At 39.3% G+C, this 12,366-nt stretch overlaps 1 protein-coding gene across 25 annotated transcripts in view; it reads right to left on the bottom strand.

Annotated features, from left to right (window-relative positions):
- TENM3 (teneurin transmembrane protein 3) overlaps positions 1-12,366 on the bottom strand; it is a 413,751-nt gene that overhangs the window by 16,736 nt on the left and 384,649 nt on the right. For all 25 annotated transcript variants that reach the window (XM_062625044.1, XM_062625130.1, XM_062625214.1 and 22 more), the window contains 2 exons: positions 1,418-1,593; positions 616-851 (listed from right to left, as the gene is read on the bottom strand). In XM_062625044.1, coding sequence (XP_062481028.1) covers positions 616-851; positions 1,418-1,593 — 412 coding nt within the window. The remainder of the gene's footprint in view (positions 1-615; positions 852-1,417; positions 1,594-12,366) is intronic.

Below are 12,366 nucleotides of genomic sequence, written 5' to 3'. Positions count from 1 at the left end.
TTTAAAGAACTGAGTTCAGTTCTAAGAGTAAGCCAGACCTCTGATATGGTCTTGAAATGGTTTCCTGGCAACACAATTTTAAATGCTTAATCTATGTTGTCTTTACCAAATGGCAGTCATAAATCATAGTTTGCTTCCTACTTGTATTTTATTAACTACATAGGAAGAAGAAATGCCAACAAAATGGTATAGAGATATGTTATAGGAATATGACATACACATGCACACACAGTTACACCTTTTCTACAATAAGTAAGTATTAGGGCTGTGCTAACTTAAGGTAGAATAATTTAAAACAAGATTCAAAGTCAGATGTGTGAATTCAGTACCAGAAACAAAAATAGTGAGGCAAAGCAGAAAATTATTCTTTCATCCTGATTCATTCCAAGGTTTTCTAGGCTAAAACCAACAGTTTAAAGTCAACAGAAAAGAGCAATCAATAAGGAAAATCAGCCAATAAATCAAGTAATAAAATCAAGTGCTTCCTGCTCTACAGTAAGCTTGTCTACAGTAAATATTCTGTGGTTGTTGGATGGCAATACCTACAGGAATGTGTTTAAATTTCCTCTCACTTAATGAGAATGCAATAGATACCTTATATGCTTGCATGCTTACCCGGAGCTTTCGGCCAAACACATTGACTTTTCCCTGGGCTTGTTCCTTCCGGAATCGCCACTCCACCAGGTTCTGCCCGTTTTCTCCTGGGAGGGTCATGTTTCTCTTTGCCACTGTTGGATTGGCAGTGCCAGCCAACACATGTGGCTCTGTCTGATAGTGTGAGTCCAGGCCGCTGGCGTACAGGATTCTCAGTGAGCCATCATAACCAATCTGGTAGCTATTTCTTAACTGATCTGGAAAGGCAAAAAAGAGATGCACAGGTTACTCACATGGGTTCAGAGCCCGCCTTTATCCTGCACGCTTTATGAAATATGTTCATGTAACAGCTTGACTTCACAGAACTGACCCAATGGTAACAAATACCCAGGGTGAGATTGGTAAGAATATCTGTATCACATGAGAGCACAAATGCCTTTGGGATCTATCTTTAAAGTCACTTAAACATTTAAAAAAAGTCCCACCCTCAGAATATGTCCTTGGAACTGGCACAAAACATATTTTCTGCTATTTCAGTAGGCATTTTTTGCCTAATCCTAAGCATACTATCATAGAATTATAGAATAGTTAGGCTGGAAAGGACCTTAAGATCATCTAGTTCCAACCCCCCTGCCATGGGCAGGGACACCTCACACAAAACAATGTCAGCCAAGGCTATGACTACTGACTTTTTCAAGGATGTTGCTGCTGGGATGCCACATGCTATTTTCAAGCTAAAATCTCACCTCGTGCTATTTCTGTACCTTTTCCCCTTTCAATCCATTTCTTTCTCCTTTCCAAAAATCCCTTTTGTTTACAGTACCTTGAACCATTGTATAGAAAGAATCAATTGATGATAAGTTGGAAGTGATGCTGACATCTTCCTCTCTGCTGGATGACTCAATGTCCACTGTAATGGCCCTTTCCATTTCCCCGTGAAGGTTAGTGACAACTCCAGTTGGGAATGTAACGTTTGTGAGACGGCCCTCACTATCATAGCTTAAAAAAAAAAAAAAAAAAAGAAAAAGTCCAGAAATGATCCATACCAGGAACAAATTGTTTTCATTTACAAGTAAAACAGATGAACAAAAATACCAGCTACTCGTACTGTTAAGGCACGTTTGCTTTTTTGTGCATGGGATAGGCACAGCAAAGACTTCAAACATGCTTTGAAGTAGTCAAAAGGCTGCTTAACATACAGGAGCCTCAATGGTGATAGCAAGAGCAAACAGATGGATCTTCAGCTCTGCATATTATTCTTTGAAGTGTTACCAGATCCTGCTGCACATCTAATTCACCATTTCAAAGGGAGAATATTTATTGGTGCTAAATTCCGTAGCATTCTGTACTGACTCGCTGTTACTGGACTAGATTTTCCTATTACTGTAGGAATCCTCAAAATTTTTCATAAAAAGGGTATCTTAGGAAGAATGTCTCTTGGGTCTTTCCTATTCAATGATTTTGCAGACCACCTGTCCTCCTGTTCCCGAGTGCTTCACATCCCTTGTATTATTAAGAGAAAGAATCTAGGGTAGTATTTAATCTACTTAAGCTGCTTGTAGCTGGACATCAGAACAGCTACCATATATCACTTTCCCGTGGATCAGTTTCAAAACTGTGACAAAAAAAAGCACACGATGCTTATTTTTCTGGCTCTACTGACATTTCTTTAAACCAACAGCTATATATATCCATTTAATATGAATAAGCAGATACAATTTCTGTAATTAAGGTAGACCTATCATGTCTAAATAATGTCTTTTCCTATGCTGTGTTAGATATACTCCATTGGTACAAGACCCGAGACCGTGCTCACATCCAAACATTCACTGTGGTCACAGTATAGAGAGATAAAGCATTATGTGAGCTTCAGGTCAGAAAACTGCCTTTAAGATCAGCTCTTCCACTACTACAGCCTTGATTTGTCAGCCTAGGTGTTCAGCTGAGGCTCCTGGTATAGAAGCATAGCCTGCCTGTACCTGCAATGGAGAGAAACAAGTCTCCAAAGGGTGATTCCAGGCCCACGTATGACCTGTTTGCTCTCAGGAGTTTTTCATCAGTCTCCTGTAACCATGTAGTGGAAAGCTGAAGGAAGCTTTAGTCTCTTAAAGTAACTAGAACATGACCCTGCAGGTCTTCACAGTGTGCTAGATATTTCATGCTTACAATTATCACCAAAATTGCTCCTTCTGGGAAAGAAACACAAAAAACCTGCAACAAATTAACCAATAAAAAAGCCCCAAGCATATCACTGAGGCTACAGAAACTCCTTTTCTTAAATTGAGAGAATTAATGCCAAACAATTTTAACCCCCAACACACTAACTTTCTCTGAACAGCATGAGTAGGGCACAGTCTTGCTGTAACTGAAAGGATTAGGTTAAGAAATGTTTTTTTTCCAGTTTGCTTACTCTGTAGATTTGACAGCTTTTTTCATACAGTCATTTCCATCCTTTTAACACAGTTGATTTCCTTTGTTTATATAAGACTTTCACTTAGCAACAGGAAAAAGAAAAGAATGTTTAAAAATCAGAAACCCTACTGCAAGCCGGGGAAATCAAGTGGGAAAACTTACTTATTTTTTGAAGTTAAGTACATTTCAAGATAATGGAGTTTCTTGCAGTGTGTTTCTAGCCCTAATTTTGGCTCTTTTTTTCACATAAGGACTTGGCAAGCCGAGATACTGCATTTATGTGGGAGACCAAAACAAACATACCAACGTTCCTTTTGCATGACTGTGACTGCTAGCCTATTCATGACCTTCAGTCTCATTCTTCAGTTGCATAAACTTGTTTTATTTTCATGCACAGCTTTCCTTTAAACTCCCAGGGGAACGTATATTGTCCAATTAGCGTCCTTTTCTATCTTCCGCTTTATGTTTGAAAATGGTATCAAATTATGTTGTTGGGAATTACTTGCGTGCTTTGATTCCAGTAGCCAAGTGCCGGTCTTTATTTCAAACAATGCTTACTAAAGCCGCAGAAGGTAAGATTTCCCCACAGGAAGAACTTTTCACCCTTTGAATTGCAATATTTGTGAGAAATAAATAACCATATTTCTGAGCATACCAATTGAATTGGAAAATGCTACACATGAGTAGTATTCAGTACAGTGTGCAGCTTCACTGCAGTATGCAGCTCTGAACATCGCTATTCTTGGTTTATGCATTCTTGCTTCCATATTATTATTTTTTGACTCTGTGCCCACAGTTTGTGAACTGGTCTCTTCTTTCATAAATACATGAAAGCACATCATGAGCCTGAGATAAGCGCCTAATATTATTGCAGTGGGGGGAGAGTTCAAAGATCAGCAAAAAATCATGCTACACATTCATGTTCTTCAAAACATGACTTTAAAGCTGAAAGAATCTTAAAAGCCATGATTTCTTAATTCAGGCGTCCTAGTGCAGGAAGAAAATGTGACTGAGATGTGATTTCTAGTCAGGAACAAAAAGAAAGCAAGCAAATAGGTTTTTCTACAATTTACTGCATATTCCATTTTATGACAGATTGTAATGTGTGTCCTTCATTTTGTTCACAGCACATTCAATACTATACTTATACTTGCTATCTTTTTACTTGCAATCAAAGTCTTATCAATGCTCAACACAGCAACATCACTCATACCTTTGGGCATTCCTTTGCCATTTTTCTTACTACATTCAAATATCCTTGCATTCTGCTACCAAGGTGAATTTATTCATCCGAGACTGTCAGTTTTAGGCTGAGAGATGTCTTTTATCTGCCTAGTGTTCTAATATTGAAATTGCCCTAAAAAGAGTGAGATCTAAAGTCTAGAGGGCAAGTGCCTATTTTTGGCATTTCACAGCCTCTTTGATCTTTTCATCTAAACACAAGCTCAGGCACACATGTTGCTGTGGAGCCCTCTGATCTTTTCTCCTGTGCCAGGCTCCATAGCAAAGCCATTCAAACAACCTCTTCAATTCCTTAAAAGCAAGTCTCACGTAAACTTTTCAAGAATCTGAAACAGAAACTTTCTTACTGGGTGTGACTTCATGTGCATTAATCCCATCAACTCATTTCTGTTTGCATTAATGGAACAATCTTTATATTTGGTCAGTAACTACAGAGGACAGCAGCAGGGGCAGCTGCCACTGCTGCTAGCTGAAGTTTCCCTTAGATCCAATTCTTTTTCTTCAGGATGATCTGCTACAGCAGCTGGTTTTCCAATTCTGCGGTGAGAATTTCTCAGAGATATAATCAGCTTCCCAGATTCTTGACCTTTTGCTCTTCACCTACTGGAAGTATCTCTTCCATTGTTCATCTCCTTTAGTTTTAATTACATTCCTTCCCAGACCATTTTCTGTTCTAGTCTATGTAGGACACTTCACTTTGCAGTGGTAACTTCCTGGTAAGCCTTGTCACGGATGGAAATGCCCTACTTACTTACTTTATTCCTTGTTCCTCATGTGCATTGTATCTTAGTCTGGAGCACAGTTATCTCAACCCAACTTGAAGAGCATTATTAATGTCTTACATCAGAAGATACTTCAACATAAAATAGGGAGTTACAGAAATTAAGCATACAGTAAAGGTTGCTGCTAATGCCAGTTGCTGAGTTATGACCCATACTGTTTTTCCACAGACCTCTGCAGCACGCTCAGTACAAAACCAAAATAAATTCAGTAATAGTGGGGTTTTTTGCTATAGTAAACATGTCAGGTTGAAGAGCAAGGCAGGCCTGTTCCTACACATTTCAGATAACAAGACATACTGTGCAAATGTGTATTATGTATTTCTTTAAAAACTGGTTACAGATTATACTGCTAGTTGGAATACTGTAATAGAGAAATGAGGCATGAATGCTTTTCATAATATAGACATGTATAATTTTGACAGCAAAATGAAAAGTACTGTTATATTCTCATTCAACACACATTTGGCATTTCCTCTATACATCTCAAATTATCAATAGTGCCTAAAATTTGATGGAACATTACCCTACTTGTTTCAAACTATTCCTTTAAAGCCCTACATGGCAAGATGCTGCTTCTTGTCAGGTGAGAACAGAAGGCTCAAAGATGACTTTCAGAAGTGCAGTGTGCTGTTGTTTTAGGTGTGTATTAATTATGTTGACACATACTAAAAAATCTGTCCTAACCTGTCAATGAAATGTCTCCTTCAGCTTGTTGAGGCCATTAAGTTCACATTTACATAAAGGACAATTGTCTTTAACATTAAAGACTGTTGGTTTGCAAATATGTTCTTTCACTTGTATTCAATGACCTGTAGCATACTTTAAGTTTAGCTACTCTCAAATAGTGAATTAACAGTTGGAAAACAACAGTAAAGAGAAGCCATCTTGTCAAGGAAACACTGCACTGCTAAACCAGTAACAAAATAGTTACCTTGCTGATCAAAAGGAAACAAAGCCAGAGGTTATATCCCATCCTTTTTTATTACCATTTTGTCACCCATATGGAGCTCTTCTGTCCTCCACTGATTTAAAACAGTGCATGGCAACTTACTGGGAGCTCTAGTTCTGACCATCTTTAACTATTAGGGGGATTGTTGAATGAGAGGCAAAGATTCTCAACTTCAACATAACAAAATTTGTTAACTTTTCCACTTTCCTGCATTTCTGAGTTGCCTTCCTCATTTTGATGGGCTTTTTTACTTTTGATTTGTCCGAAGAGTGACTGAATGAGCCTTCTAACAATGACAGAAGTGAAAATAATCTACAGATGCATGGGCAAACAAATGATTTCTCCTTTCATTTTTGGCATTTCTTCTTTAGTCTCATTGAGATACACACTTCACTTCAGTGGATTCGTAACTACTCATGTATGACCTGCCTTTTAAAAAATAATATTAATTGAAATACTATATGCACTTACTTATTCCTTTAATTTCACACAGTCTACTTGACTTCACCTTGGTTGTGAACTCACAGTACAAATGTATCAGGAAACCCAAAATATTAAACTATAACTTTCTTCTGAGGTGCAACAGATGTATTTTTTAAAAATGGAATCATAAACAATAAGAGAGCTGTATGTCTTGCTAGTATTTTGTTTGCTTAAGAAGAAGGAAGCAAATGTGTCATAAATGACAACCTGATGCATGTTAGTAGGTTTGTAAATTATGACAAGTGTGTTTTCTTTACTATTGTATAAAAAGAGTAGCATTTTTTCTTTGTTCTTGTCTGAAATATTGGTAAGCATAAGAAAAAAATCTATATTCTTTTGAATGTTACAGAATTTTAAATCTATTAAAAGAAAAAGCTTCCTTTCTTTCTTTTCCCTCTCCTCCTTTTCCCTTTTCCTTTCTGTTGTGCCTAGCTCTAAGAACACAGTGGGTGAATAGGAATTACAGAAAATAGGTCCAGGAATAATTCTAGGAAGGAGCTTAACTGCAGCTCAAATCAAATTCTGTATAGGAATTCATGTATTTACTTATTTTTTAATGGAATTTGGGCAGAAAATGCAAATTCACAAAACCATAGAGGCTGGAAGGGCATTAAAAGTATCAGTATCAGCTAAATTTCTCTGTTCTGCTCAATCAAGTGTCAGACAACTCAAGCTTAAATTCAAGCAGCTGGTCTACTTTTCCTGTTGCTTTATCTGATGGCCGCCTTCCATGGGGAAGGGGTCTTTATTCCATTTTCATCTGGGAAAGTCTTACGCAACTGTTTGCACAGCTGGCTAAATAATTCAGGTAATGGTCTTTTATCTCAGCAATGTGGTCAGCACAGATTTTTCAGCCCAGGTTTAATGAAGAGATTTCCTCAGCTGGAAAGCAATCGACAATTTCTGTTTTCACCTTCTGTTGTAACTCAGCTTTTGAGAGTTTTGTGTTTTTGTTGGTGTGTTTATTTTGTCATAACAGTAAAAGGATAGTTTTTAGTCTCTTTTCTTTCAGCACACCAGACATGAACCATTCACTTGAATACGCCATTCACTTGACAGCCATAACTCATCTTCAACAGACACACTAAATGAAAATCACTGCAGGAAATGTGTCTGTTGGAAAGGGACCTCAAAGAAATGAATCAAGACCTTCCTTTGCCATAGCTTGCTCACTTCTGTATGGAGAAGTTTCTTATGCTCATTTTCCATTTCAGTGCACAACCAGGCAAACAAGTGCAAGTTCAGTGCTCATGCTGCAGTAAGATTGACCATCTTCACAGCCTAATCCAAAACGACTTCCAGAGACAGGCAACTGGTGGGGGGGGGGGGGGGGGGGGGGGGGTGACGCTTTGCAGTGAAAGAAGCAAAACATGAATTTATCAGGCTGGGGTGGCTTCTTTACTTTTTGCCAGAAAATTGCCAAATTTTTCACTCATTGCAGTACAGCATTGCAATCCTGCCACACTGTGCTGTTTGCTGCACTGAGTTCCTGCCATCTATATTCTTGTAGGGATTCACAGAAACATGAATTCTTTCATAATTCCCATTTCTGACCCACACTTCACATGCACAACAACCTGCACAAATAAACAGCATTAATGACGATGGTGCTTTCTGAAGAACAACACTGGTACATGTGGTAGGGGGAAGGAGCTCTCTGGGAGCAGTGGGATGGAGGTGCTACGGCTTAAATGAAAGGTGTTACACAGGGATGGTGCAGTTTCCTAGGGCTGGGGGTGCGCTCAGCAGCATGTACCGTTTTGAATTGAGTGCAGCCAATTCAACAGTGATTGAAGGGTGCTTGTCCTTACAAAGATGAGGATAAATTACAGTAGCCAGGCTTTTATCTACAAGACCTCAGCACTCATCCCCTGACTTTCAACTTCCCTCTAATGGGAATTCACTGCCCCCCGAGCCCTGTGGGGTCCGCACGGGCCAGACTCTGGTTTTCACCAGGGTGTGCAGAGCCAGCTCCTGCCCTGCAGCAGTTTCCTGTGCGCGGTGGCTTTAATCTCAGGGCTCCCGGAGGCTGCTGGTTTGTTTCTGTGTCACCTCCTGCCCGCCTCCTCAGCTCATCTGTTACTGTACTAATAAACCGTGTGCCGTGTCGATATAAATACCAGAGTATGGCCTTTCAAATAAAAGAAATCTTGGTGTATATATACCTTGTATAACAGATTCCCCCTCGCTGTAAAGTCTACTTACACAATCAGAGCTGAGTGCATGGGCCTTCAAGTGAAAAAAGGATGCAACGCTGGTCTGTTTGGCCAGACATTTTGTTTACAGAGTAATGTAATGTTACTTTTCCCTCTTAATCCTTTTTTTTTTTCTTTGTCATTTTGAAAGGTAAAAAAAAATCCATGAAGGTGTTCTTACAAGGGTCACAAAAAGTGGACATACTGAGCTCACTAAATTGCATGAAGTTTGAAATGCAAAAGAAAAGCAAAATTATATGGATTTTGTTTTTTCTTTTAGGAAAGTGGAATACCCAGATGACAAACAAATATTGCTCATCCAGGTTCTATGGTTAATTTAGAATAACATCCTTGCTCCTTCGGAGCACAGGTCACACACAACCAATGCAGTCTGCAGGGTGACACTCTCCCCTCTGCGGAGTGAATTAGGTAGGACTTTCAGCCGCACGTATCTGGTAGGCTCCCTACCAGGCTGACTAGTCTGGCGTCACGGAGGACATCAAGGAAGGCTTGATGAAGCTTGAACATTAGGACTGCGCATTTGAATACAGCATGACTGAAAATAGCTGCCTTTTCACATGCAGTCCGGAGCTGCCCTTCCACCCTCACTGCATCAGGCTCCCCGTGAAGTGAATGTAAAGGACAGCAAGCTACCTTGGCTAACAGCCTTTCTGTTTGACAGAGAAAATTAACATGGACAAGAATATTAACATGTCAATAACTGAACAAATGGTATTATTAAGTCCCTGATAAAAGTAAGAAGTGAAACAGATACTTTCAGGAGCCTGAGCAGAGTTGACAGGATTGACGATGCAGGACATTTATGTCATTAATAGGAACAATACTATTTTTTACTGCATTATCCTTGCTTCTAAGTGCTTTCCAAAACCACAGAGACATCACATGCTGATTTTCTTGACAGACATCAAAGCACTTCTTCCTTTCTCATACATGATGTAATAATGTTGACACGTGTCTTCAGCACTGCTATTTTAATATTATTACCTATTCAGTGGTTTCTCTGTTCTGCTTTTATTCTTAGCCTAGTTCTAGGGACAAGGAACAGTAAACATTCAAGAACAGAGAAATGGGTAAATGTTGATTAGATGAGATATACTACTGATATCAGGGCAATTAAGGGACACACTACAATTCAGTAAAAAAAATCTCATTGATAACTAATGGTATCTATTACTGGATCATTTTTAATATGGCTGTTTTGTCATTAAGAAGGATGAGTCTGAAACAGCAGGTTTGTGTGCTCCACTGTCAGCATAAGTCTTACAAGACTGAAGTATACATGAAGTATATGTTGTCAGCGTGTTGTATTATTATGACATTTACGGTAAAGCTGAGTTACAGTACCGGGTTAGAAAACTGGAAGATCATAACCTCTACCTTAGCAAAAGGCAGTTGAAGGTAGAAATGAAAAAATAAAAGTGTTCAATGATTCATCTAAAGACGAAACATGGTATGCAAGCACAACTGCCACTAAGCTCCTCTCAGAAATTGCATGTTGCATGAAACATGGTTACGTATCTGTAAGTATTGATGTATCTCTGAGAAGGTTTAAAAACCCACGTCATTCTTCATTTTGTGGCCATGCACAATTTGAACATGTCAGCTTGATAGCTCCCCTACAAGCTCTCTTTGGGTGAGGGGAGTACTTAGTTTGCTTAAATAGAGGGAATAGTTTTAATCGTCTTTTGGCCAGCCTTGCCTCCATGGGGCTGCATGAAATGGTGAGAGAGGGTTATGCCTACGAGAGTTTGAACTTGTGCCACACTACGTGGCAGAGAACCACCAAATCTTGACTACCAGAGGACAAGCTAGTCCCTGACACGTGCTTAAGAGAAATACATGTATTGCATGCTGGCTTGTGCCAGGCAATGTGGAGAAAGAGGCACTTATGCGAGGACTCAGTATCTCAAAAATATTCCCCAAAAGACAGTTCAGAGACAGTTAAGAATGAAAAGGATACCTCTTTTGTTGCTTGAGTAAAAATAATATGGGAAGATTAAAGACATTGCGCTTGTAAGTCATGGTTTGCGACCAAGGGCTCATGTGATGCTACAAAAGTCAATGCAAGAATATGATAATCAGCTGAACAAAACTGTTTTAATGAATATGGTTAATTGCTTTATAGCCACTATGTTTTACACTGATGAAGCAAAAAGGAGTAGCAGTAACAGCAGAAGGTACAAAAGGTTATTGATGGTAAAAGGATAAAAATATCCAAAAAAGCTCTATGATACCAAGGACATTCAGAGAATGCTGTTTAGAGGAGATAAAAGCCCAGATTACAATTTTTTGCAAGTTCTGGTATTTATAAGAAAACAAAATCAAATTAGAATAAGAGCCCAAAAATTGCAAGACAAAAGACTTGGCATTTTTAGATATTTGTATTACTGACAGAAAATGTGATAGAAAAATTAACAGAAACATTACAGGAAAATAAAGCCCCACAAATGTTGCATGGAATAGAAATTCTAGTGATGAAAACTGAATTGTGATCCCCTTCATATACAGTAAATGCACAAGTGAATTGCTACCACTAATGGGGGATAATTTTTATCTGATCAAAATCGAACAGTTGCTTTTATATAAATGAAATCTTTCAGTAGAAGTTCCACTGAGCTTTTAACAAGCCAAATCTCAGTATTTCCAGGTCAGACTCCACAAGCAATGCATTAAGATGAAGGAGGAGAAAAACTGCAAAATATCATCTATTCCCTATTGCCAAATGCCGACAGTTAGAGATGATGTGCCTGGTATGTGGGGAAACTAAGCAAGTCCGAGCCAAAGGCAGTATCTTGCTCTGCGTCAGAGAGATTTAAGGAAACCACAGCAGTGAATGCATTGTCAATAAAAGTGTAATAAGTAACGGGTGGTACTCTGCAACATGCAGTGAAAACAGATTTTTACCTGTGATTCTCTCTAGTCTTTATCAGGATTTCACATTCTGCATGATTTCGCCACCTTTCCAGAATGGCTGGAAAGCTTGTCAGTTTAACTATGGCACCAAAGTAAACTTGTAAAGGGTCTGCTTGCTAATGTCACTGTCTTTCATTTCTGTCACATTTCCTTGGGAGACAAGAATTGAGTGGGTTAGGGTGGAAGGGAAGAAGACGAATGAGCTCAGGGCATGAAGTGCCCAGGGAAACACTGGATGAACTGTCAAGAGATAGATACAAGATGAGATTGAGAAGAAATGCACTACTGGGAAAGGAAAAGGCAGGAAAGCCGAACACCACTTAGAGGAACATTGGGAGACACGGGAAGGAGCAAGATACAAGGTGAGAAAGTAAGGAAATATAGTAAGAAGGCAAGGTCTGGAGAGCAAAACAGAGATGTGGCAGAAAGGCAGTGAATTACAGGGAGGAGGAGGCGGCTGCATCTTAGTCTGGATCACATCTCTGCCTACTGATACTGCTCATAAAAGGAGAAAGCAAAAGAAGAGCAGGCAGGAAAGAGATGAGAAATGGTGGCTATTGGAATGAATTAATGGCTAAGGGAGGAAGGTTTTCGGAGCAAACCAAACAGGTTAGAGAAGGCCAAAGGAAAGCACATGCAGCCTGCACCTTCCAGAGAGCTGTAAGATGGAGGAACTAAGCCAACTCCGCACTAAGGAGCCTGCAGAAGCACCTGGGCTGGGACTGCAGAGGGACAGATCCCAGATGCCCGATACTGGGCTGCCACTGTGTGTCCT

The sequence above is a fragment of the Pezoporus occidentalis genome, unplaced genomic scaffold (assembly GCF_034315485.1).
Source record: "Pezoporus occidentalis ecotype Australia unplaced genomic scaffold, CSIRO_AGI_Poc_V1 ctg1, whole genome shotgun sequence".
NCBI classification, from domain to species: domain Eukaryota; kingdom Metazoa; phylum Chordata; class Aves; order Psittaciformes; family Psittacidae; genus Pezoporus; species Pezoporus occidentalis.
Note: the sequence above shows the minus strand (reverse complement) of the source record. Positions and strands in the feature narration are given on the sequence as shown.